The sequence below is a fragment of the Candoia aspera genome, chromosome 5 (genome assembly GCF_035149785.1).
Source record: "Candoia aspera isolate rCanAsp1 chromosome 5, rCanAsp1.hap2, whole genome shotgun sequence".
Taxonomy (NCBI): domain Eukaryota; kingdom Metazoa; phylum Chordata; class Lepidosauria; order Squamata; family Boidae; genus Candoia; species Candoia aspera.
The window spans coordinates 35,696,155-35,722,351 of NC_086157.1; the positions used below are offsets into that span (position 1 = coordinate 35,696,155).

The window sequence follows — 26,197 nt, forward strand, 5'->3', positions numbered from 1 at the left end:
GCAAATGAAGAATTCTCCATGACATTTTCATCACTCATACAAAATCACAGATCAAAAGAAACATCTTTAAAACATCCTTTCCAAACTACCAATGTCAAATGTTTGAAACAAAGATATGCCAGTACTTTCTGAATTAACAATTACTTAATTTAAGTGACTATTTTTTATATTACCCTCTAATTGTAGTTAAGATACTTTTTCATGAATCAATGTATCTAAATCTTCAATATACTGTTACTGCATAATTGCGGGTTACGTCAACAGAATATGTTTTGTTCAAAATACAATCAGAAAAAAACAACCAACTTAAAATAGGATCTGTTGCACTGACATCTGGTGGCTACTGTATACAGAATCACTTTCTTTTGTAGATTTTTAGAAACACAAGTATGCTACAACTTATTAATACTCTTTACATTTCTTCTCCAGGGAGCTTTCCTAAAAAATCTTGTTTCCTATATACTCATTGCATTTTTTCTTGACTCTTGTCCATAAGAAGATACTAAACAAAAACATGCTGTAATTAATAGTAAATCAGAATATAATCCAAATTAAGGGAACCAAATGCAAGAACAGAAAGGTATATGAAATAAAGAAAAAAACAGAACCTGTTTTGCTTAGCAAAGCTTCAGTAACAGAAAGTAAATCTTTCAACAAACGTAATTTGAAAAACTCCTTGAATTAAGAAATAGTTATTGGAACTTTTTATATTACTGTTCTTTCATACAGAAAGAATTAAAATCAAAATCCCATCAAAGGAATGTTTTAATATGATACTCTAATTTTATACACAAATGGGCATGTCCATGTATCTATTTTGGTCACCTACCTGGGCAAAGAAGAATGCTGGTATCACTAATAAGAGAAAAGGCCTGGGAATAACATTAGGGCAGATGGAGGAAAGATGACCTGATATAATTAATTGAGACCTGATATAATAGGAGAAAAAAATGGGGAAGTTCTGTATTTTAGATGTCATATGAATGAGTAAGGTCTTAGGAAGATTGGGAAGTATGCCTTGGAATTCAAAAAAACTAAACTCATAATTTGGGAAAACTGTCCAGAATAACTTGCAGTATAAGACCACATTGCTAACAGATTCACTTTCTGATCTCCATGGTATTTTTTTAAAAAATATACTATTTTTTTAATACGATGGAGACATCAAAAAGCATTTCCTGAACCTCGCAGGAACCAGACTTAGGTTATAAAGTAAACTTCTTACTACACTGAAGTGATCAAAATATATGTAACCTAACTTATAGGAGGGACGCGGTGGCGCCGCGGGTTAAACTACTGAGCTGCTGAGCTTGCCGACTGGAAGGTCGGCAGTTCAAATCCACATGACGGGGTGAGCTCCCGTTGCTAGTCCCAGCTCCTGCCAACCTAGCAGTTCGAAAACATGCAAACGTGAGTAGATTAATAGGTACCGCTTCAGCGGGCAGGTAACGGCGTTCCATTTAGTCATGCCGGCCACATGACCACAGAGGTGTCTGCGGACAAACGCCGGCTCTTCGGCTTTGAAACGGAGATGAGCACTGCCCCCTAGAGTCGGACATGACTGGACTTAATGTCAAGGGAAACCTTTACCTTTACCTAACTTATCAAGAACTCAAGCAAACAGAATAAGAAGAAACTAAGATCAGATCTGCTGGACCAGACCAGAGGCTTATCTAACACTGCGTCTCTTGCTAAGTTTTTGTTTATGAGAACTTCAATGCAGGAATCCAACAGCAGCAGTTATCCTTCTGTTTCATATTTGAGAGCAACTGATAAGCTGCATCTGATCCTAAGACACAAGAGCAGCTGCCACTAAAAAGTTGTTGACAGTGAGTTTGTCTGTATTTTTAAGCTAAGTCAGTCACTACATAACGAGGAAACAAATTTCTCAGCATACATGTGGTTGAAATTATTTTTGAAACAACTATGTGCTGTAATTACATCAGGATCAGGACGGGAGGGGCTAGCCACCGGCTGCAGCAGCCCTTGCGGTTTGCCCCCCTTCTGTTTAGAAATGGCACAGACAGGACAAGAAGCAACATAACTTTTTACATCACGTCTCAATGTGGGCCACCAAAATTGGCGGCGCACCAGATGCAAGGTTTTGACAAACCCAAAATGACCAGCCACTTTATCATCATGAGACCTAATCAAAATTTCCCGTCGCAAACTGTCAGGGACATAGAGGCGGTTTTGCTTCCAAGCGAAGCCTCTGTCAAACGTAACATTGTCTCTATTTGCTTGCAACCAAGTGTCAGATTTCAGCTCTAGCAGAAACTGTTGTTGCAATTGCGAGGGAATTGGCGTCCTTCCCCCAGCCGGTGAAACCAAAGCTGGGGGCAGCTGTGCACGAGTCTGACTGCGTGTGACAGGTTGCAACCCCAATTGGGGTGCTGTCCACACTGTACCCACAACGTCAGGTGCCTGGACCGAATACTGGGGCAGGCGGGAAAGCGCATCAGCCAGGAAGTTTTTCTTGCCCGGAATGAACTTCAACTTAAAGTCAAAGCGACTGAAAAATTGAGCCCAGTGGATCTGCTTAGGACTGAGCTTACGGGGCGTGCTGAGTGCTTTCAAATTTTTATGGTCAGTCCAAACTTCAAAAGGACATTTAGCCCCCTCTAAGAGGTGGTGCCATGCCTCCAAAGCAGCCTTGACTGCAAAAGCTTCTTTTTCCCAAACATGCCATCACCTTTCCGTCTCGGAAAATTTCCGGGACAAATACGCACAGGGCTTCAGGCGGCCACCAGCATCCACTTGCAGCAAGAGCGCTCCAATTGAGAAATTGAACCACAAAGGGTTTAGTGGGATCAGGGTGTTGAAGAATGGGTTCAGCAGTGAACAGGCTTTTGAGTTTGTCAAAAGCCAACTGGCATTCAGGTGTCCAATTGAGCAATGCCCCCGGGTTCTTCACTTTGCGTGCGTCCCCCAACCCCTTCGTATGTAACAAATCAGTGAGAGGCAATGCAATTTCTGCGAACCCCTGGATGAATTGGCGGTAATAGTTGGAAAATCCAAGAAAACTTTGGAGCTGTCTGCGGGTACGCGGGCGCTCCCACCCCAAAATAGCTTGAATCTTCGCAGGATCCATTTCAATGCCCTTGTCAGAGATCCTGTACCCCCTCTCCGGGCGGTCCCTTTGCCACATCTGGGCGGTCGGGCTTCCTTTTAGCTCCCAGGGATCTCTGCTCTCGAGGAGGGGACCTTGAAATCCTCACCCTCGGCGCTCTTGCTTCCTCTCTGTGCCGGGTCCTACTCCTTCCTCCGGGGAAGTTGGGGGCAAAGAAGGAGTCAAATGCCTAGTACTAGACTCCTCTCTCCTCCTCTCCCGGGGACCCCAGTCCATGGACATCTTTAGAAACATAAATTCTAGTGACTCCAATTTGGCCTCCACCAGTCTTATACGGTCAGGGGTTTGGGAATCCTCCTTTCCCTCCTGCCTCACCACAGTTGGGGAACTCGGGTATCGCTGCTTCCAAGACGTTTTGGACGTCCCTGGTAGGGATCCCTGTGTTTCATCCTATGTGGTCAGCTCGCCTGGTGACTCACCGGTTGGTTCAGGGGTTCTTTTACCTCCAACCTCCTCTTCTCTTAGGCTGGAGCTCGACCCCTCTTGAACTTCTGAAAGCTCTCGAGGAGGGACCCTCTCCATTCTTATCACTGTGGAGTCGGGTTCCCCCTCGCTTGATTCCTCGCTTTCCGTGGTTTGGGGATTTGGTTTGCTCATCGCTAGCACTTCCCCTCACAAAATAAATCTGGAAAGGGGCTAACGGTAAATTTTTTGATTCTCAGCTTTATGTAATGATTGCCTACTCTAATAGACTCAGACTCACAAGCAGGAACTTAATGATATCTGATTTATTAAAGAATAGTATACAAATACAGAGAAAGCTGAGAATGAGCAAAAGCGCGCCAAATACAAACTAAAAACCCTCGGCTCAAACGTAATCCCTCCCCTCGCCCTGCCGTTGCAAACTCCCCCCCCCCCAGGTGCTGGTAACCGTTTCTGCTGATGTCCTGGGAAAGGAACCTTGAACACAATGAGATAACCCAAACACATTCCAATCCAGCTGCTAACACATAACAATCCCACGAGATGGAATCCTCCTCCCCTCCCAGACGAAACACGCATCAGCCAAATGACAAGTGAAACGTTACGATGTACCGGCAACATTGGAACGGTGAACATGACAACATGACATAAGATGTGTTATCATCGTATCTTCCCTGTGACACTAGTGATGACAACAGAGAAAACTGTATTCTTTAATAAGGAATGAATACTAATAGAAGACAAGTCAAGTCGGACTGATTCAAGACAATGATATAAAAGGTTAATAGTGTGGTTTAAATTAGCATGGTGACATTATGGTTCCTTTTCCTTAAACTTTAAAGAATGCAACCTCTGCTTGCTACCAGGTTGCCATGTCCAATGTTTTGAATCTGTTTGAAAGTAGTTTTTCAAGCATGAATAGAAACCCCTTTAATTCATTTAGTATAATATTCAGTTCAGGTACTGATTAAAAGGTACTTTCTTTAGTTTCATGAACTAAATACTAGTTAACCTTACATGTAATCGGCACCAAACAATTTTAGAGAATTACACAAAACAGGTAAGTTTAAAACATAGCTAAAAAAACAGTAAATAGATAATCAGCACTAACAACTACCTTGTATATTTAATGTTTTTCAAATGGATCAGAAATACATTAAGTAGACCTTTATTTAGCACTTTAAAAAAGGTACTTGAACACATTTAGACAGCATGTTGTGAAGCCATTAACAAACAAATTAACTGTAGCAAAATCACTAGATTGATACAAAAGTAAAAATCAACCTGGAAAAGCAAGGGAGAACAATAGGCTTGGCTTATAGAATGATGAGCAATGTCCAAAGCAAACTCTTACACTAAACCATTTCCATGGAGTCTTAAGATCACTTATCACTTACGATTACGTATATGATCTTAAGGTGATCACATTCACCTTAAGAATTTAGGAAGGTCACCATAAAAAAAAGAAAGAAAAGTAGACAAACAAACAAAAGACAAAAATGCTGCTCAGGGCCAACCTTTCCCACTTTGCCAACCTTCTTTATTTTCCAAAGTCTTGTCTAGTTTTATTAGCATATGCAGATGAATTGCTTCCTAATTCATTAGTAATTATTTTGAAAAAAGGTCTTTGTTGTCACTGGTAAAGCAGCCACCTGCTCCAATTTCATAATAGTAATGGATTCTTCTTCTTTGGTTCCATTTGTACTACTCTGTTTTTAATTCTTCAGCACTTAGTGCACCAATCTCTCCTATGGATAGATGAGGTTTGGTCTGTCTTATATATAAATAATTGGTTTCTGAAAGAAAGTCAGAACTTCGTTCAAAGACATATTCATTTTCTGCTGAATAATCAATTACAATAAATGTGTAGACAATTTATAGCACAAGCTATGGGCATAAATGAATCATAATGAAACCTTTTTATTTCCAACTGATTTCTATGAGAGTAACTTATTCGTTTACTGAAAGCAGTGGCACTCAGAATGTTCACCTTTGCCTAGATCAGTGTTTTTCAAAGTTGGCAAATTTAAGATGTGCGGACTTCAGCTCCCAGGATTTCCCAGCCAGCATGCTGGCTGGAGAATTCTAGGAATTAAGTCCACACTTCTTAAAGCTGCTAAGTTTGAAAAACAGTGGCCTAGATTATGCTGCATGTAGCTTATCTAGAACATGTAAATAAGTGTACAGTGCTTTCCTTGAAAAAGAGTGACTCAGTCAAAGGAAGTGCTAAATTTAACAGACAGCTCTGCCACACACATTTCACTAATCCTAGAATAGGAGGGGAAAAAGTGCCATCTTTAAAATAAAGTCTCGGAGTTGGCTTTATGGACACGTCCATGCAATTTTCTTAGCCCTGTTTTGGAAGTGATTTGCCATTGTCTTCTTCTGGGATTTTTTCCTCCCACTTCCTAGTGTGGCACTTATAGCCAAGTGCTCAACATCCAAGATCTAATTAAGCCTCAGCCTGCTTAGCTTGTTAGCCCAGTCAAGATCAATCAGATACTTCTACCTGCAGAAAGAGTAACTACAATAGCTGCTCCCTATTCATTTCAAAAAGAAAATAGCCTTGGGTCCTTGAAGCTGAGGGAATCAAGATGAGGAGGAGGTCTGCAAAGGGCCTTGATGTCCTGGAATTTTCTTCTTTCTATTCAAAACTATTTCATAACCCAAATATAAAGTATTTGGTTTCAAATTCTAAAGCTTACAAAAAAAAACCCTTCAGTATATATCATTCAATATACAGGGATATTGTGATCCCAACTAGTGAAGGATAAATGGCTGATACTAAATTTTATTTTTTTTCCATGTGTTGTTTACATGTATGCATGTATGTGGTTCTATATTATATTTTATGCTGTTTTAAATTTCTATGCCACCTACTTTTTGGACTTGATGGCCTACACATCTAAATAAATAAATAGCAACAAACCTTTTCCATACCTCAGAGAATACTTGAAAAGAGCTGAGTGTTAATTTCACTACACCACCCACTATCTCTCAGTTCCAAGTTGTCGTCCTCCTCCTCCTCCTCCAAGTCTGATGAGTCAGAAGACATCTCTAATAGTTGAGTGAGTTCAGCTTACAAATGAAATCATTGCAGAATCCATGGTTCATGAGCATCAAATGGCAAGCAAAATCAATGAGGAACCACAAGATTTGCTTAATGACCATATGGTTCACTTAATGCCTGCAGTGATTTGCTTAACAACCGCTGCAAAAAAGGTTGTATAATCGCGCTGGATTCGCTTAATGACTGCTTCGATTAGTAACCAAAATTCCAGTTCCAATTGTGGTAGTTAAATGAGGACTACCTGTATAGCGGCACAGAGTGAGAAAATGTTTTTCCCTGAACTGGACTCTTATCCCTTGCCTGCCTAATTCTATCAGTATGGGAGAACCACCACCTCCTTCCCCTCTCCCCAACTCTTCGTTGGAGTCCTGATTTGGAAGAATCACCTGACTCATCTGAGGAGGATCTTTCTCTCTCCAGACCCTAATGGGGGAAGACCATTTTTGGTTCAACCACCAGTTTTTATTCCAGGTGTGAGGAAAAAAATTGTTCAGATTCCAAATGGGAGGAGGAGGAAGATATAATTCCAGTCAAATGGTTTAAAATCCTGCAGTATGATTCAGTTAAAAGTGCTATTTGTGGTTTGTAAGTACGCATGGAACACACTCTGTTTAGCTTATATGCAGAATATATGATGAATTTGCATTAACATTTCTGAGAGAAATATCAATGATCTTCAATATGCTTGGTTCACTTTGTGGCTAGAAGCCAGAAGGCCTTAAGGAATCTCTGGCTGAAGGTGCAAGAGAGTACAAAAGCTGATCTGCTACTCAAGATTTAAAAAAAACCCCTCAGATCATGCCAACAAGCAATGGCAACCCAATCCAAATAGATGGAGAAAAAGCTGAAGAACAGGCTTTATTTTCTAGGGTCAAAAAATCATTGGTGACTCTAGCAATCAAATAAAAAGATTGTTATTTGGGAGAAAGACTATGACATATCTATACAAAATATTCAAATACAGAGGCATCATACTGACAATAAAAATATATATTGTCAAGGCAAAAAATATGTAGTTCAGTTTAACATATGGCTATAAAAGATGGACCACCAGAAATACTGAATGAAGAACAACAACTGATGACTGATGAAAAATGTGGAGAATATCTTGGGTTAAAAGAGCAATTATTTTAATATTAAATTAAGTAAAATAAACTGTTTACTGAAAGCATCTATAAAGAAGCGAAAAGCTTAAATGTTTTGGAAACATGATGCAAAGGCAAAAGTCATTGGAAAAGAATCTGATGTTTGGAAAAATGGAAGGCAATCCAAAACAATTTGACAGAAGAAAAGATAGCTAGATACTATCACTGATGATCTAGCATCAGTTGACAAGAACTCAAAGAAACAGTTACAGTTCTGGCAAAACAATATCTATCAGATCATGAAGAGAGTCAGAAGCGACTGAATAAGCTTGTGTTCACTGAATTTTGTCTTTGCATTTTGAGTAACAGATCGGTTATCAGATCTGTTAACTTATTTTTTCATATTAGCAAGTAGAATAAACATAATAAGTTGTATGTTCCATTGTATTTGAGCTATTTTTATTTTTTGCTAAATATTTAAGAACTTCTAATAATATGAATTAAATTAAAAATCAGATATAAAATTAAAAAATATTTTTAAACAAATAACTCCTTACTTTGCATTCTAGTAAACTTCACCTAGTTGTGAACATCAAATCAGCATCAAAGATTATTTTTTGCTGCTGTATTTAATGTGCCTTCAGATACCTATATTAAAAATGAAAATCTTCTCTACCAGATTTGTACTGCGGTACCAGCAGTTATAGGAATGATAGGACTATATTCTTAGGTCAGATGTTTACAATACCAGTGCTGCCAGGCATATATGGAAACCTTGCAGCTGAAATGTCCGGATAAGCAATAATGAACAGAGTCACAAGGTATTCATGTCTATCTCAGACATGACCTCATACCACAGGAGAGCTGTTGACAATAAGCAGGCATCTACACTTACCATACTTGCTTAAGAATAATAGCAGAGAGAACTTTTGACTAATCAGACAGGAGAAGTCAAGATTGTTGTCTAATGGAACAAATATTATTTATCTCTTTCCACACCACACTCTTGTCTGTCCTTCTTTCAAACACAATCTTGGTAATCCTATTGAATTTGGGAAGTTCAAAGCACAAGTTTAATTTTCTCCTATCAAGTCAGTCAGTCCCCCCGCCCTAACATTTAGAAGAACTGGTGCCTCCAGGTATATGACCTATGCCTTTTATAATTTCTTGCCATTGATTATACTGGCTAGGGATAACAATGGAACTGAAATTGAGAACATCTGAGAAGCATACTTAAATCATTGGCCAAATGGTCTGGCTTAGTGCATGACCGTTTTCATGGTTAATTAGGCTTAATTGTAACTACCACCTGTCCAATTCAGATGTGATAGCAAAATATGATTACTGCAAACCAGAAAGAGCAAGAGGGTATTGATGCTTGCAAGGAAAAGATAGGCAGCGAATGCACAAATGTACAGCATATTTTTAACTGTCGATATACAATTTGGTTATAAAATCTGAACAGGCTTCAAAACAGCTTTTGGCCTACCTGAAAAAGTTACTTTAAATAAAAGATGTCTTAGTTTCATGAATATTCTATTGAAAAAGAATTCACATCTTAATGCAAAACAATGTAGGAAAGAAGATACTGTACTGGAGACAAATAAGGAAAATTATTTCGTCTCCTCTTATTGATAGATATTATAGCTGAAGGAAAAAATAGGACCAAACAGTTTATAGTGAAAATTATAAAGTGTAATTTGTACATGAATTTTCTAGGGTGATTACATTATGGCAGGGTCACGGATAATCATTTCTCAGCTAGGAACAGCACTTCTAAATGTGTGGAGGCACTCTAGTGTCCTAGGTAGTGTGTTTGTGATGTGCTGACTTTGCCAGAAATGGAGCATTTTCATTTGCAGTCTGTTTTTCCGAGTGGATTTGGGTTTTTTTAATTATTATTTAAAAGAACCCTGTATAGATATGTTAAACCTATTATTATACCAATATTAATTGATGTCCTAAGGAAAAAAATGTACAAAATAATTCCACAAATATTGCTGAAGTTTTGCCAGCATTCTGGGGGGCAGGGAGGAGACAGGAGAGGAAAGAAGACTTCAGGGCCACACAGAAAGAACGGCTGTGGTGAGCATGCAGGCCAAAAATCACCCTTCCAGCTGCATTTGGGATTTCAACACAATATCTTTATCGTTTCTGAGTAGCAATCGTACACATCTTAATTGTAAAACAAAGTATGCTTCAAAAAAAATACATTGCAGGTAGGCATCAATGTCAGGTATAGTCCCAAATGACAGGTAGTATAGTGCATTTTACAAAGTTTCCAGGGTTAAACAATTGCAGGGATTATGCTCCCCAAGCCCAAGAGCAATGTGAACCCTACATCTACCAGTTTTACATAATTTATCAGTTCACAGGATTACAGTGTGGGTGTGTCCATCTGCTTATTTGCTCATATGTCTAGCAATTAGACTTCAGAGAGGCACAAATGCAAATAAATAGAACTGTGCAAAACGGCTTGAATGCAACTGCTTTGAATGTCCCATTCTCAAAACAAAACCGAATTTTATTTCAAGTATGGAAAAACAGTAACAAAAATGCTGTTTTATACTCTACTTTGAACAGAAGGAAACTGTTTCAAGCACTGTTTTGACTATTCTGTGCAATACAACTGGACTTCGTTTTGTGTTTTGCTATACTATTTCTTTTTTTAAAAATTGGCCTGTTCAGAGCTGCTATTGGCTGAAACTTGATGGGCTGATGGGAGAGGTGGAATACTGGGGAAGAGAAAGAGCAGGGAACATGAGGCTCACTGAGGGGCCATTTTGGATCTGAAACGACTGGTAGTGATTGACTAAGTGGGGACCAGGAGTTCTATGATGGGTCAGAAACTGGAGAGCTGCTGGAACCAGTGAGCATATAGCTGGCCACCTAAAATATGGATGTACCCGCTTCATCAGCAAAAGCAGATAAACAACCCTTCCCATATTATATGCTGCCCAATGTCAGAAGTCCCGGAGAATTCCCAGACTGTGAATTTGTTCCTTAAAAGGAAGTATAACCTCTAGAACAGACATATTTCTGAAGTCTCCAGTCAGTTTCCAGAACCGGTAAGAGCTCTGTCTTGCCTGAATTCAGCTATGGGGAATCTGGTGACATATAAACAAATGTATACAGTAAAGTACTAGTATTGGGTATATCAGCCTGTTAATGACAACTATTTCCAAAGGCAGAAGTAAGCCTTCACAGCAACTTCATATAGCTTTAAAATAACATTGGAGATAAGATGAAAGATTGCAATGACACTATCCACCGATCCTTGGGACAGTTTGCAATGGGACAAGCAGGTACTGTATCTCCCAGTATCACTTTCAGCTTGAGCCCAGAGGTAGGAAAGAACAGCTCTCTCAAGTACTACAACTATGTTCTTTAAACAGGTGTACCAAGAAAACCAGGACTATCACCAGGGCTGCACTTCCCCTGTCTCTTTCCAATCTAGTTGATCCATTAGACAAGCCAAGACTGTTTTCATGCCAAAACTGAATCCAAATCCAGGTTAACAAGGCATTTGGTCAAGAAAAGAAAAATATTAATGACCTAAATAATTACTGGCAGGGCAGAATGTTTAGAGGTCCTTGTAAGTTAATTTAGAAAGGGAGCTAACAGGCAAGTGGTTACATGAACAGAACTAAGAGTTATATTTGCTTCCAAGCAATTGTATTTTTAAAAAAATGCAAAAATCTCACAACAAGCTTAGATAGACAAAGAGGGCTGAGATTACTATTACTACCAGAGATTGGGTCAGCTCTGATAAGTTCCTTTGTGCAGTTTTAACAGAAGCAATTAGAAAATCCATGTCTTTTCTTTTCCCTGATTGCCATGGATTTTATGATGGTGCCCATACTAGGTCCAATAGGATTCACTGCAGCTATCGAGTTGAGCCATAGCTGCTCAAGCCACCTGTCTTCTAATTTCACTGCCTGCAATACCACACAGAACAGGGAGCACTTTGTAGCCATTTGAATCTAGCATCCAGGAGACATGGTTATTTCATGTCTGAGCCAGATTCTGATAAACTTTTGTGGTCTCAGGTAAAAAACTAAATTCCTATATTTGCAACCTGCTTTTGCCATATTATCCAATACTGCCAAGGTTTCAACCACAAAGAATTGGTGGGATTACGTTATTGCGCCTATTACAGCTATATATAAATCTAATATATATATAAATATAAATATAAATATATATAAATTATATACAGCTATTATATAAATCTACATGGATGCCCTCCTGATATGTTCTTTTTCGGCCACAGTTTGAAAGGGGATTTTGATTCTGACTTATTGGGAAAGAAAGTCATGAGTTTCAGTTCAAACATAATGTTAAACTATTCATAATACTGATAATGGATAGTATAACATTATGTTTGAACTATAATCTCGTGACTTTCTTTCCCAGCATATTAATAATGGATAGATATATATAACACAGATATTTGCAAAAAGAGAAATGGATAAAATAGCAAAGTATATTGCCTTTTGCTCTTTAAACCATAAAGAGGTAATTATTAGTGTTCATACTATTATTATGTATCCCTTCATGAAATTTGGTAACACAGATTATTACATAAGCAGTTATCGCATGACTTTCTTGCCCAATCTCTGCTTATTTTGCAGTGCTGTTCCCAGTTTATCACCCAAAAGGTAAGCAAAGTGGTCTGTAAGTAAAAAGTTGCATGCCTCAATTAGTGAAAGAACACTTTCCTATGAAATGAGACAACTGTGTCCACCTTTCCTCCTAAACTGATTTTTTTTACTACAAATTTAAAATTTGGAATAACCCCCTGTTAAGAGAAGATCATATCCATAATCTCTCTAAGATTCTGTTAAGTAAATCTACATTTCCTTAAGAGTAATGAAGAACATGAGCTAAGATACACAACACTCATTCAAGAAAATTATTATTGGGAAGAGGTGACAGCTTAAACTTCTAAAAGTAGCCTTTTTGTGCTTCCATGCATAGGTTGCCATGGCTACAACTTCTACATAAAAGCAAAGTGTTGGACTTATTTAAAGGAGAGAAAAAAAATCTACCTCTTGCTATTTCAACCACAATGTTCCAAGATATCTTGGCTCAAAACAAAGGCTACTGTGAATGCAGGACTGAAGGACCAAAGAACAATTTAAATCTGAGAGTCAACGTGAATTTTCCTTTCCTGTTAAATATACAGAGAACATGCACAGTTGCCAGGGAGAAGTAGAGTGAAGGACAGAATAATATCCTAAAATGTCAGAGTGTTATTTATTTTACCTTTCTGCAGAGTTATTTTAACAATTTGCATCACCAACCCTAATCATCAAAAGCAACTACATTTTAGAAAGCTGTAAAGGTTAACTGGAACATTATCAAAATATTTTGGTAAGTTCAATGTCTGAAAAGAAATGTGTTTTGTTTAAAGTAATTAATATGAAATTAAATAATGAACACAAAATGTCAAGGAAAAGAATTCTTTCGTTTATTCCAATGTTAAATTTTCCCCTTCCGTCTCTTTAAGCTAAAGTTTAGCATTATGAACTTAGTTCATGAGCTTAACTTTACCTCTGAGAACAAAAGACTCTTAGAAGCACATGGAAGGGAGGGGAGTTATATAAATACGTTTCCAGAGCTGGCTTACAAAGAGTAACTGTATCACTACTGCTGTGATCCATAGTTGCCCATTAACGGCTAGATGCTGCCCTGATTCAGCATCCCTTGGAACTTGACAGAAAGCTATCAAAGACTTCTTTTCATGTGTTAGGACATTCAGAGCAGACTGCAGCAGCTGAGAGAGATTAAGGGATTTCAGCTGAGGTTACAGTTTGCAAAATGTAGCTCTGTTAACCTCATCATTTGATAGCAGTAAGTATTAAACATTAATTCAAAGCATTATGACAATTTCAAGATTAATGAGCTGAATACAGCATGAGCTTTAAAGTAAGGTTACAGCCTTCAGCATTTTGTTTACTTAGTAAAATAACTAGGTTAGTAACTAAGTTAGTAAAGTAACTTACTAACTTAAGGTTTTGGAACTAATTTAAAAGATGCCCTTTAACACACAATATATAATAGCGCTAATTACTTACCTCTTCTATTAGTGCTAATTACAAACCAAAATATAATAAATTAACTGTAAGGAGAGTGATTTTATATGAAGAATCAAAGACTTTTTATTTAGAATAGAAAAAAGGGCATTACTTTATCCACAGAATAAACATTACTCTTACACTTGATCCTAGCCAAAAGGCCAAGATGCAATAACATCACTCTTATTGAAACACCTATTTACAATAATACTGCTATTTCTAAGGCCTATGGAAAATTAATTGTGATCAATAGTTTTAGTTAAATATCTATGCAAAAATAACTAAGGTTGCTAGAATTCATCTGCCAACAAAAAAAAGGGGGGGGCAATCCAAAGGAACACGCTCTACCAGAGATGCAATGAATGTGCCTGCTTAAGCCTTAAGATGAGCATTTGAAGCTCTACTCAAGGATCATGCATGCACTGACACAGAGGAGTACTACGGCAGAAGTTTTTCATGAATGACTGTGAACGACCTTCAGAAGGATTTTAACATGTAATATTATTTGGTACACATATGATTATTTTAGTGCTCTGTATTTCAGACTTGTTATCTTCTGTTTTATGTGTTATATTTTCATGGTCTTATGTACTGAATATAGGTACCTCTGTGGATGGAAATTGTGGATGAGAACTTGAAAAAACATACGTTATACATGTCCAAAGCCCATCTTCCCAAAATATGAATTGTGTAAAACCTTGTTACCATAGATAACAAGATCTGGTCTATATTTAGCAACAATGGATATATAAAAGTGCAAGTAATGGAATGGCAGATAAAAAGGGTTAGCTGGGGTTTATATTTTAGATCAAATATTTTGACTTTTAAAATTGTCATCTTCTCTACTAGCAAAAGAATATACAAATTAACTTTTATATATGTTAGAATACGGGTAGTCCTCGCCTACTGACTGCTTGTTCAAAGTTACGACAGTACTGAAAAAAAGAGATTTACAACCGGTCCTTGAACTTGCAGCCATCACAGTGTCCCTGTGGTCACATGATTGCAGTTCAGGCGCTTGGCAACTGGCAAGCATTTACAACGACCACAGCATCCTGCAGTCACACGATCGCCATTTGCAACCTTACAGCTGGCTTCTGACTAGCCAAGTCAATGGGGAAGCCAACAGGAAGTCACAAGTCATTATCATGTGACCTCACACTTAACGACCATGGTGATCTGCTCAACAACCACAGCCAGAACTGATGTCATAGGTTGGGCACAGTCACGTGATGTTTCATATTATAACTGTGTTCCTTAGTAATGGAGTTGCTGGTCCCAATTGCGGTTCATAAGTAAGGACTACCTGTATATATGCTGAGCCTATAAATAGCATCTTATGCCAAAATGACACTGAATAGTGGTCAGTGTCTGGATTTTTATCAGGAGTCTTACTTAACTGCATGGATATGATTGCATTCTGGATTCTGAACTGATATAGAGCTTGAATTTCTGAAAACTCTGAAAACTTTTCGTTACAAAAAAAGATATATCATTTTTCACAACATGAAGCTTATTTTTAAAAAGGCAAACACTACATATTCTAAACATTTCAGACAAAAGCCTAGGAAAGTTTTAAAAATATTTACTACCACAGTTCCCTGTTGCCCCACAAATATGAATATCTGCCAGAAATCATTTTGTGGCAAAGGCACTTACAGCTGATGTTTAAATAAGATACTGCCTTTTTCATTCATTTCATTACTGCCTATCATTTATCACCAATTCATGAAGTTTGATTAATTTACTAGAATAGATCAAATGTTCTGTTCATAAACTATTCTGTACACCAAACAGCTCGTTTCTATGCCCAAACCAAAACATGCATGTTTAAAATATTTTTATTTATTTATTCATTCATTCATTCATTCATTCATTCATTCAATCAATCAATCAATCAGTCTATCTATTTATATAGCCGCCCATCTCAGACCAGTGTCTCTGGGCGGCTAACAGTAATTTTGGTCCATGCATGGAACAAAACATTGTTGCTTACATCTATAGCACTGAATAAAATGTCTGTTCCAGGTAATAGGGACAGCTATCCATCCTTTTCCCTCAGCAGCTTCCAGTGTGAAATATCCACTGGCTAAACTGCTCCCCTATTTTCTCAGTGCCTTCCATTCTGCGGTCCCAACCCAGGCATCAGTGGGATATGTTATACTGGTACCAGCTATGGGGCAGAAAAAAGGAAAGGCACTAAGAAGATTGGGCATTTCTCCAGCGGGTTATACTGTACTGTGAGTTGTGAAGAAGTTGGGGTGATACAAACCACCTTTGCCCTATTTGGCCTCTCTGGTTTTTGTTTCAGCTGAAACCTAGAACAACCAAAACATTCCAGTTTTCATTTATGGCAAATAATGGTTGACCTGAAACAGTTCAGCATAACTTCTGGAACATGGTAGTTTGGCTGTTTATTTCCATGTTATGAATTACCCTAATACAATATACACTGCATAGCCTGCATAATTTCATCCACTTGCCCTTGTAGGGATTTTTGATAACAGATAAATACCAAGGTCTTCATGTGTTCTTTCCTCAGTCAGAAAAGCATTCATACTGCAAATTCTGGAAACGATTTTGGGGATTGAGTTTCTTTTCTCAGTAGGAAACAAGCACTAATAGGTTCAGATATAGATATTCTCAATTTATGCAGTGAAAAAAGTATCCTTCATTTAAAGTAAGTAATATTAACCTAATCTGATTACAAGACTGTTCAGCCAAAATGATCGTAGAACATAAACTTATAACAAAATTAATAAAATATGGGGGGATGGAAAAAAAACTAAAAATGATTCATGCAATAAATCAGAAGTCACCATTATCCATAGATGAAATAAAGAGACATGTTTTGTTGATGATTTCAGTTGAACAAAGCTCACTTCAAGACAACTGACTGAGTTAAGGAGAAGGACTAGGACAAGAAACTGCAAGTTAGTGAAAATAATTCAGTGTTTCCTTTTCAATCAAGCAATTATTGTATTCAGTGATTATTTACTTAGAAGTACTTACTAGATTGGAAACAAAAGACCCAGCCAAGAAAGGAAACTTAGACAACAATATTAGGGATAACTCAGCCTTCCTTATTATTCCAGGATCACATTACAAAGCTCTTGGCACTTTGCCTCCACTTTTATATACATATACATATCACTAAGAGCATTTTTCAACTCCAGATGTGTTTGGCTAACACTCTCAGAGTTCAGTTGGACTTGCTGACTGGGTATACTGAAATCTGTCCTCTGACAAATCTTTAAAGTCATTGCACAGATATTATGTAGCTACTTATGAGTCAATATACACATTTATTCAATAAATATGTTTTCCAGAGTTTTGTAGTAGTGGCAAACTTTTCTTAGTCCAGTGCTGTTCATTTCTCCATGCACCTCCCATGTAGCAAATATTTAAATGCTATGGCAGTGGGAACTGTAACAATATTTCCAAAATTTCTAAATGTCTTCATGCTATTACAAGGAAAATAAAACAGGATTCTACTTCCAAATCAGAAAGATTGTCTTAAGGATGAACAATTTACGAAACAAAATTACAGTGTTATTGGCACACAGTTGACAAATGATAACACTAGAAACTTCAAACTGATCCATTCCACTAAGTCTATTATAAAATTAGCTTTACAAAATTCGAAAGCATAGTGAAAGCACTATATGAAACATTTAAATATAAATTTGTATTATCATAATGCATTTAAATTAATTTTAATACAACTCACTGGTGTGACAGAGACATCACTCATGTGGTGCTTGTACAGACCTGATGACATAAGGTTCATATTTGTATCTCATGCAAATATAAAATATTTCTTCATAACAGAGCCAAGTCAACTTAAAGATTAATCACCATGATTAATCTTTATCGTAATCATGTTGGAGGTTTAAAAGCTGACCTGCAGAATGTATTTTTCCCCAAAAGGCAGTAATTGAATTATGAAGCCCCACATCTGCTATGGAAAGATGCATCACAAGACATTGTAAGATGTATTGTACAACTATTCTACAATTGTAATGAATCCTGAGACCTTCGGCTTCTGGGGGAAGATGGCGGACTGATGACAGCTCCACAGAAAGTGGATAAGGCCACAAATAAGGGGTATATCGGCTCCGATGACCCTCTATGGGCAAGGAGAAGACGTGATATTGCCCTAGCTGTTTCTCTTTGCCATTGCTCCTCATGAAGAGATTGCAAGACAGTGGTCTCTGGAATCCCTCCTGGGGGCGGGGTGGGTGGGAATCTAGGTAATTCACCATAATTGCTCCAGCCTGTCACTAAGCTCACACACTTTCTTTGCTAACTACCCTCAGAAATTGCCTATTAACTGCTTCAAACAAGTTAGACATCTTCAAAGTGACAAGGCTGGAAGTGAGTGCCTTCAATCCTTAATATAAGAATACAAAGATCTATTTTTATAATCTTTAAGAATTTAAAATAAACAGCAAAAAGCAAGACAAGGTTTTGGCTACAGAAAGTTTTAAACAGACTAAGGGTTCAGAAAAAATTAAGACTTTGAAGTTATTTTTAAAGAATAAATGCATGCTTGTGGGAAAGAAAATTTGTTTTTGATATTGGAGACATAATAAGACAAGTAACTTATAATGGCATTCAGAGATATTTTTTAGGAGCTGCACTGGGACCTGTATTGGGACTTTGAATCAATTATGTCAACTATGTCGTGTCTTTTTGGGAACAGTCTGTTCCCAGAAAAAGATGTTACAGAACAAGATATGCAGCAAAATTTACCCAAGAAAAGCATGAACGAGACTCTGAATAAGAACTTGTCATCAAATATACAGAGAAAACTGGATGAGGCTTTAGAATTTAAAGAAATAAAAATGACAATCCCAGATAGAAATTGGAATAACTTCTTTTTTGGGGTTTTATAAGAGACTGCTTAAAGTACTGAACAGATCTGTAACAAGGATCAATAACCATCTGAATGGATTACAGAGAAAGATTGTTTTGTATGGGAAAAAAATGGAATACAAAGTCTGTTTATTTGACCAGGAATAAAATGGGATATGTTGTCATTCTGGGTGGTTCATGTTAGATTTCTTGATATCTCGACTGAAAGAATGTGGCATATGGAATTGTTTATATTTAATAAGGTGTTCAATTTCTTTCCCCTATAGTTACTTTATGTATCCTAATTTTATAGTATTTAAGCTGGTTTTGTATCTAACTGTAGAGCTGAGATACGGAATGTTTATTTGAATGGGATAAGGTGTTATTTGGGTGGTTTTCTTTGGAATTGTTGGCATTTGGAATGGAGAAAATGTTGTGTATTGGAGCTTGTCTTTTGTAAAGAAGTAACAGTCACTTTTTGTCATGTTAAATTTTGGTTTTCTTTTCTTTATATTAGGATATTGGGACCATTTTATATCTTTTAATTGGGATTTTGCTTACGGTTAAGAGTTGAGATATGGAATACTGAGTTTTATATATGTTAATTAATGTTAATATTTTAGAGCTCTGTTTGGATTTTTTTGCTGATAATTGGATTAGAGAGACGTTACTTATTTGATTTGACTATTGTTAAGAGATGGGTTATGGGATGAAGAGTTTTATATTTGTTAATTAAGAGGAGATGAAGAGATTATGAAACTGTTTACACCTGTCATGACGCAGGTGGGAAGTCGCTTTCTTTCTCTTTTATTTATTTGTTTGTTTGTTTGTTTATTTTCTTGCACTTTTTTCCTTTCTTTTTTCCTTTTTTAGTTGGTATTATCTTTTCTTGTTCTGTTTAAAACTTTTAATAAAATTATTACAAAAAATACAACTGTAATAATTACTTTAAAAACTATTCCTGGATTTTTGAGAAAGGTATACTATAGCATTTTAAAAAAAATTAACAGTATCTTCAGGTTTTCCACTGCTATGTCTGAGATTTATATTTTATTTTAGAACTATATGTATGTATGTACTGTATGTATGTATGTATGTATTAGCATTTTTCAAGTAAGGTGTTCTCTTTGGTAAATGGAAGAAGAAAAATTCCTGTTGAAGAAAAGAAATAGTTGGATCCAACCATACTTAGACAGAATACTAAAATACATTATTCTAAATCATTGTAAGATTATGATCTTTTCCTGCAGGTAGCCTGCTAACAGATCCAGGTGCAATCATCGTATCTTTTCTACCTGAATTTGTAGGAAGGAAATGCGGAATTTTCTCCTTATCAGAATATTCCTTCCCTAATCTTCAGGGCAAGACTAATTAAAAACCTTATAATAACGTTATACAGATTTGTTTTATGCTTTTGTTAAAGCAAACTTTATTTGCAAATAAGTGTCTTGACCCTAACAGTGATTTTTAATGAAGTTTCTTCTTTCAAGTGTGTTATTGCAGAGTTTAAATACAATTTATGTGTACAAATTCTCTCTATGTGGGAAGAATGTATAATTCTTCCAAGAATACTAGCTTTCTCATAATCTAGGAATTTCACAGTGAGTAACTGAACTGTTCATTTACTAGTTAGTAGTCCTGCTGGTAAAGCAGATAAATTTGCAGACATAAATGTTTTAAAAAATGTAAATATAGGTCAAAACTAAAACAAGTATCTGTATTAAGGGTGGGAAGTAAGTGAAAATGAGATTCTAAGAAGTACAATTTAGCATAATTTAACTATCCTGCCAGTTGAGTTCTGTGAAGAACAAAGATGGCTCAGGCTGAATTAGATGTACTAAATAGGCTTGGAAGCAACAAGCTGTTTGATTTCCAACACTTTAGAGGCTGCTGAGCTAACAAAACAAAGTTGATGAATATAAGTCTATGATAACTGTAGATATACCATTCCTAGATTAACCTTTCTGTTTTCTAATGTTTAAAATACTACTAAAATTAAAAACTGATTTCCAGTGCTTTTAAACGATACTATGAAATATCATGGTTCAACTACAGATGTACACTTTTATCTCTCTGGCTGTGTTAATTCCTCCCCACTCTCATATAAAGCTCCACAATAAATCCCCCTGAGTCCATTACAACTACTGCTTTACATTGCTGTATTCTGCCAACAATCTGCTGGATATTTTAGCAGATGTTCTGCATTTAGGCCTTTGGGATCTTTATTAGGTCCATTTCCTTTTCAACCTAAAAAAAGGACATACATTTATTCTCAGATTGGTGTACATTTCACATTGGCCCCAATCCAAAAATCTTTACACATGATTTTGGGTAAAGAATTCTCATCTTGAAGTTCAGAGTCAAGGCAATTCTACTTATATTATCTTTTTTGAAAAAGAAGTCTTAATTCAAAACTTACCTCAGTAACATCCATGACTTTAATAGCTGCCAACTGGCCTGTCTTGACATGTCGACCCTAATAAAAAATAGAAAGAATTTTTAGACTTCACATTAATTAATTAGAAGATTTTAAAAAAGATATCAAACCATTTCTGACATATTTGGTCATTGTTTCACAGGGTATCTATTTCATTCAAGCTCTTTATTGCCACCAGAAAATGTAGATTTAAAAGTTTTTACATTTATGCCTTTTAAGAGGACTGCCAAAGTCTATTCTTCAACTAATGTTGTGGTGTAAATATTTGTATCATGTTCAGCCTCTAATCAATGACTCTTGGAAAAGAAGGCAGCCTGTGGTGTATCCAGATGAGAATGATGAAAGGAGCATTCTGTTATTGTGATGCAAGCCTTGCCCTTCCTGTGTGTGCATCATGATGTTCCACACACATACAAGGGGCAGAGCTTGACAAAAGCAATAAGATCCTGTGGACTCCCATGAAAGTGGCTGTTAAGTGACACAAACCTATTGTCTCTTAACAAACACAGCCATCAGTGACCCTTTCTTCTAATCTACACTAGTCAGCCCTCAGCAACACTGTTTACTATGAGCCTGAAGACTGGCATCAGAAGAAGTGTCAATCTTTGTGTATCTTCTTGTAATGGTTGCCTATTCTAAAACACCATCAGACTCATGAGTGTGAATTCAAAGATATCTGATTTATTAAAGAATAGTATGCAGGATCACAGAGAAGGCTGAGAATGATGAAAGCGCGCCAAATTCAAACTAAAAACCCTAGATGCAAATGAAATCCCTCCCCCCGAAGAATCTTCTCAAGTTCATAATCCCAGGTGCTCCAAACAGTTTCTGATGGTCTGTGGGAAAAGTCCTTGAACAGATAACATAACCCAAACACATTCCATTGTACTGATTTCACATACAGAGCTTGGTACAAAGTCTCACAGCAGCTCCCTCCCAAACAGAAACACGCGTCAGCGCCATGGCATGTGAAACGTTACGATGTATAAACTACATTGAATCAGTGAACATGACACTTCTTCAGCCTGCAAATGTTTTATGTTTCATAATCTTTTTACAACACCTTTACCACCCCCAACAATCTAAAAGCAAAGTGTGAGTTTACAAAGATACATTTATATCTTATAAATGAGGGCATCCTGAGCAGATTTCTTGTAAAAACAGCAATAAGTTCCTACTGTTTGCAATGCATAATTTATTATTAAATAAAATTAATGCAATGATCCACATTAATGTTAACATGAGCTCTCAGTGAAATTGGTTTAATTTACAGAAAACAAAGACTTGTTATTGAAACTAGTGATTTTTGTCCATTTCTTTAGACCAGTCTGAACCTCTTCCTTATTCTGAAAATAGTGACTTCAATATGCAAAAGATCAGAGTGAACAAAGTATCTGTATAAGCAGTTGATAGTGACCCTGCTCATCCAAATTTTTGATGATGTAATTTCCCAAAGTAGGCAATTCTTTGCAAATATGTGATTTTGATACAAAGCAAGTATTTAGTGCTTTTGATTTCCTTTCAAAGTATTTCTACAGCCAACAGAAATAGTACGAAGTACAGAACACAGCACTGAAAAAGCACAATTGGCTTTGTGATCTGTTTACAGGCCAATATGGAAAACAGGATGCTAAACTAAGTAAGATCAGACTTCTCCGACTTGCTGTCTTAAAGGTACACTACCATAATTTTCAGATCAGGAAGGCTGAGACAGGCATTTCATTTGGTAGAAGTAGGTTCATGCTTTTAAAAGCTTTCAAGTGGCAGCAAACAAGCAAAAGGAAATTTTTGGCAATTTCCAAAAAGTAAATTGACCATAGAAGAATTGCCCCTGCCACCACAGCCATGTCTTTCATGACTTAACAGGGAAAGCCCTTTCCTTTCTCTTTGCTAGAAAGTCTAATAGTGAAGGCAGCCCAAGTAACCCCTGCTAACTGGGTCATTTAGTTCCCAGAGTGATTCCAAAGTCTTTCATTTTACTGCAGGAAGTAAAGTGACAGGAAGGCCAAGAGTGACTCATGTTCCCTTATCCTACCACCAGTGAAAGGAGAGTGTGATAAAATTATGCAGACTTCAAGAAAACATTAGACAAAGGATTCACCAAGAACAAGTGGTTTTCCTTCTCCTTCCTTGTGCTATTCATTCTGCTCACACTTCCATTTAATATTGATACAATGTATTTTAAAAACTGTGTAGGTGAAGAAAGGCTTTTAGATAACCAGGCATAAACAAAATACTGAAGAACAGACATCTCTTCAGAGCCTTTATTCAAGATACTGCCTTCCTTATATTCCCACCCTTATGTCTGATTAGAATCAGAAGACATTCTTCCTTTGGGGATGGAGAAGGAAGACCCGGCAGCTTCAAAGGTCCTGAGGCTCCAGCTATAAGCCACAAAAGTGCACTGAAACAAATCTCCTTCTCCTTCCCTTAAGGAAAGGTTGTTAAGGGGGCTACGTTTACTTGGTTTTCCCCAGCCTGTGAAGGAAAATATAATGAAGCTTTGGAATGGGAAGTTAAGACTGTGGGAAAGGAAGTATAACACTCAAGGTATCTCAGTTCAAACCAATGCTTCATAACCTTATGACAGAGGCACAAAAATATTTCAGCCCAGCGTATTGCAGTATAGCATGTATTTGAATGTCTGACTACTTGAGTCATACAACTTTAAAAAGAATAGTTTCTGCAATGTTCCAGACTACTTATTAAAGAACTCAGGAGTCCATTTGCCCTTGCCAAGCAACCAGCTGGCACAAAAGACTATTTAAATGTAAATGTAAATCAAAATATAAATATGACTGTCTTAACTTACTGAGATCCATGTGAAATTACTCTTGAAAGTTATTAAACAGTTCCTTATCTTTTGGAAGAATGACTTTTGTGTCTTGTGTGCTGTCCATCTCTACTAATTGTCCAGGTCCATATTACATATGCCTTATTCCGCATTGAAGTAATTACAATACTTTTCACCATTATGATACCATTGGGTTTTACCACTCTTCAACTGCAATATGCCAAATCAGCAGGTCCAGTGAAGAACCAGAGGAATACAGGTAACCCATTCCCATTGTGTGGCTATGTTCTTTTTAGCTGAAGTGGAACAGATCCAAGACCCAGAATTGGAAAACACATAAAATTTGAGATAAATCAAACAAAACGGCTACTGAAAACCTAACTTAAATAGATCCTTAGAAGAAGACAAACCCTTGCAGACAATGAAGCTCAAATGCACCTCACCGTAGATATCCTTGACCAAGGTTTTTTTAAAGCTTGGGAAGTTAACAAGTTTAATGTAAGGAAATAAAATCAAGTACTACCACATGGATGCCACACTGATAAGCAGATGGTGAAAAGAAGTCAAACTCAAGCAAATGCAAACAGAATCATACAGCCAGATCTCACCCTATTTCTATGTAGTAATGCTTTTTTGCCAAAATTAGATTTTCCATGATGCAACTTAACTAGATACTGATTTGTGGAATCCTAAAAGGCAAAATTCAAGGTTTGCTTTCAGGCAAATTGTTGCATTATCTATGAGTAGCTTCTCCAAGTACTCTCTGATGTTGTTCCCATCAAGCTTAATACACAATAAGCACCTCCCTTACTTTACAATTATATTTATTATCTTCTCCGTACCCCAAACCCATAGAGGAAATAGCCTGGAGAGCTTTAAACTGAAACTTACATGGATCCACAATTTAGAGTAGATCGAATGAAAATCAAGGAACTTACATCAATTAATGCATCCTATTTGTATCTATAGTAAGTTTAGATACAAACTAGTGCTTTCACATTAACTTTTCTTTCTACTATTTATACCATTTACTCTCAAATTTATTCCTATACTTCAAATCTCACCACACAATTACAATTTTCCACTCAGTTCTAAGTATTTTAGACTTGATGGAGCGTTGGATTGGTATAATTGTCAAACCTGTCCTTATTTAGTGCAATACTGTGAGGTGGTTTCTGCTTAGGGAACATGCCTTTATTGTGTTGAGGACAGTGTATAACTCCCAGCTCAGCTGTTACTTGGTCAACCTTTCAGGATCTTTCAACGACACCTGTACAAAGATTAGCTTATAATAAGCCCTGCCTACTTCATTTTTCCACTGAAACTTACTTTGAGAGCTTTTTGCTTGAAAAATGAGTCTGCAGAGTTGGAAGAGGCAAAGTTTTCAATACTGTTTTTGATATTCTTTTGTGGTTCAAGAAAAACCATAACCCAGTAGCAGAAGTCATGCTTTATATGCAAAAAGACTCAGGTCATTCACCAGCAGCTCTAAAATTGTAAAAAACCTTTGTCTGAAATCTGGGAAAACTCTAAACAATATAGTGAGCTAGATAAACCAAGTCTGTTTGCATGCAGCTGTTTCCAATATTCTCATGTTGCATACTAGAAAATGAATGTCATAAATACCATCCTTACTTATATAACTAAGCTTGTTTATGTAAAACATTATGCATCTAAAAAGCAACATTGCAGAAATCTCCCAAAACTCATAAGCTTTCTTGTTTCAGCAGACAGTATTGTAAAGGATCTTTGTAATTTCCCTCATTAACAGACCTAGAAAAACAATGGGAAGTAATACACTGAGGAAGGAATCCCCAACAATGGCTTAATATTTTTATTTGGATCAACTAAAACTTAAGGATTTTAAATTCTCTACAGCTCTTCATAACACACAGTATTACAAAGAACAAGGAATGGGAAAAAGCAGGAAGTCCCCTCCCCCCAATTTAGTTTGCACACTCTTTTGTGACATTACATATAGTATTATGGACTTATCACTGTCTAGCTAAAAGAATGAGATATTAGTATCTCACGATTTCTTGTGATTAAGTGACTGACGTCCACCATGCATTCTTTGAGCTGGAGATTAAGGTATCTATCCATCCAAAACACATCTGATACAATGAACAGTTTATTCACCGATCAATTTTTCAAATCCAGAAAATGATGTACTACAAACAGAGTCCAATGTATTATATCAAACAGAAAACAGACTGAGGAAACAAGACAGTGCATAGCTTAATATCACAAGGGGAAGGGAAAAAAGCAGATTTCTCATGATTAAAAAATATTGCTTTATTTTAATTTCATTAGACTCTAAT

At 36.8% G+C, this 26,197-nt stretch overlaps 1 protein-coding gene across 4 annotated transcripts in view; it reads right to left on the reverse strand.

Moving 5' to 3' along the window:
* The window catches only part of MAP4K4 (mitogen-activated protein kinase kinase kinase kinase 4), a 155,503-nt gene that overhangs the window by 65,864 nt on the left and 63,442 nt on the right, over positions 1-26,197 (reverse strand). For all 4 annotated transcript variants that reach the window (XM_063304945.1, XM_063304944.1, XM_063304942.1 and 1 more), the window contains exon 3: positions 21,065-21,121. In XM_063304945.1, the coding sequence (XP_063161015.1) occupies positions 21,065-21,121 (57 nt within the window). The remainder of the gene's footprint in view (positions 1-21,064; positions 21,122-26,197) is intronic.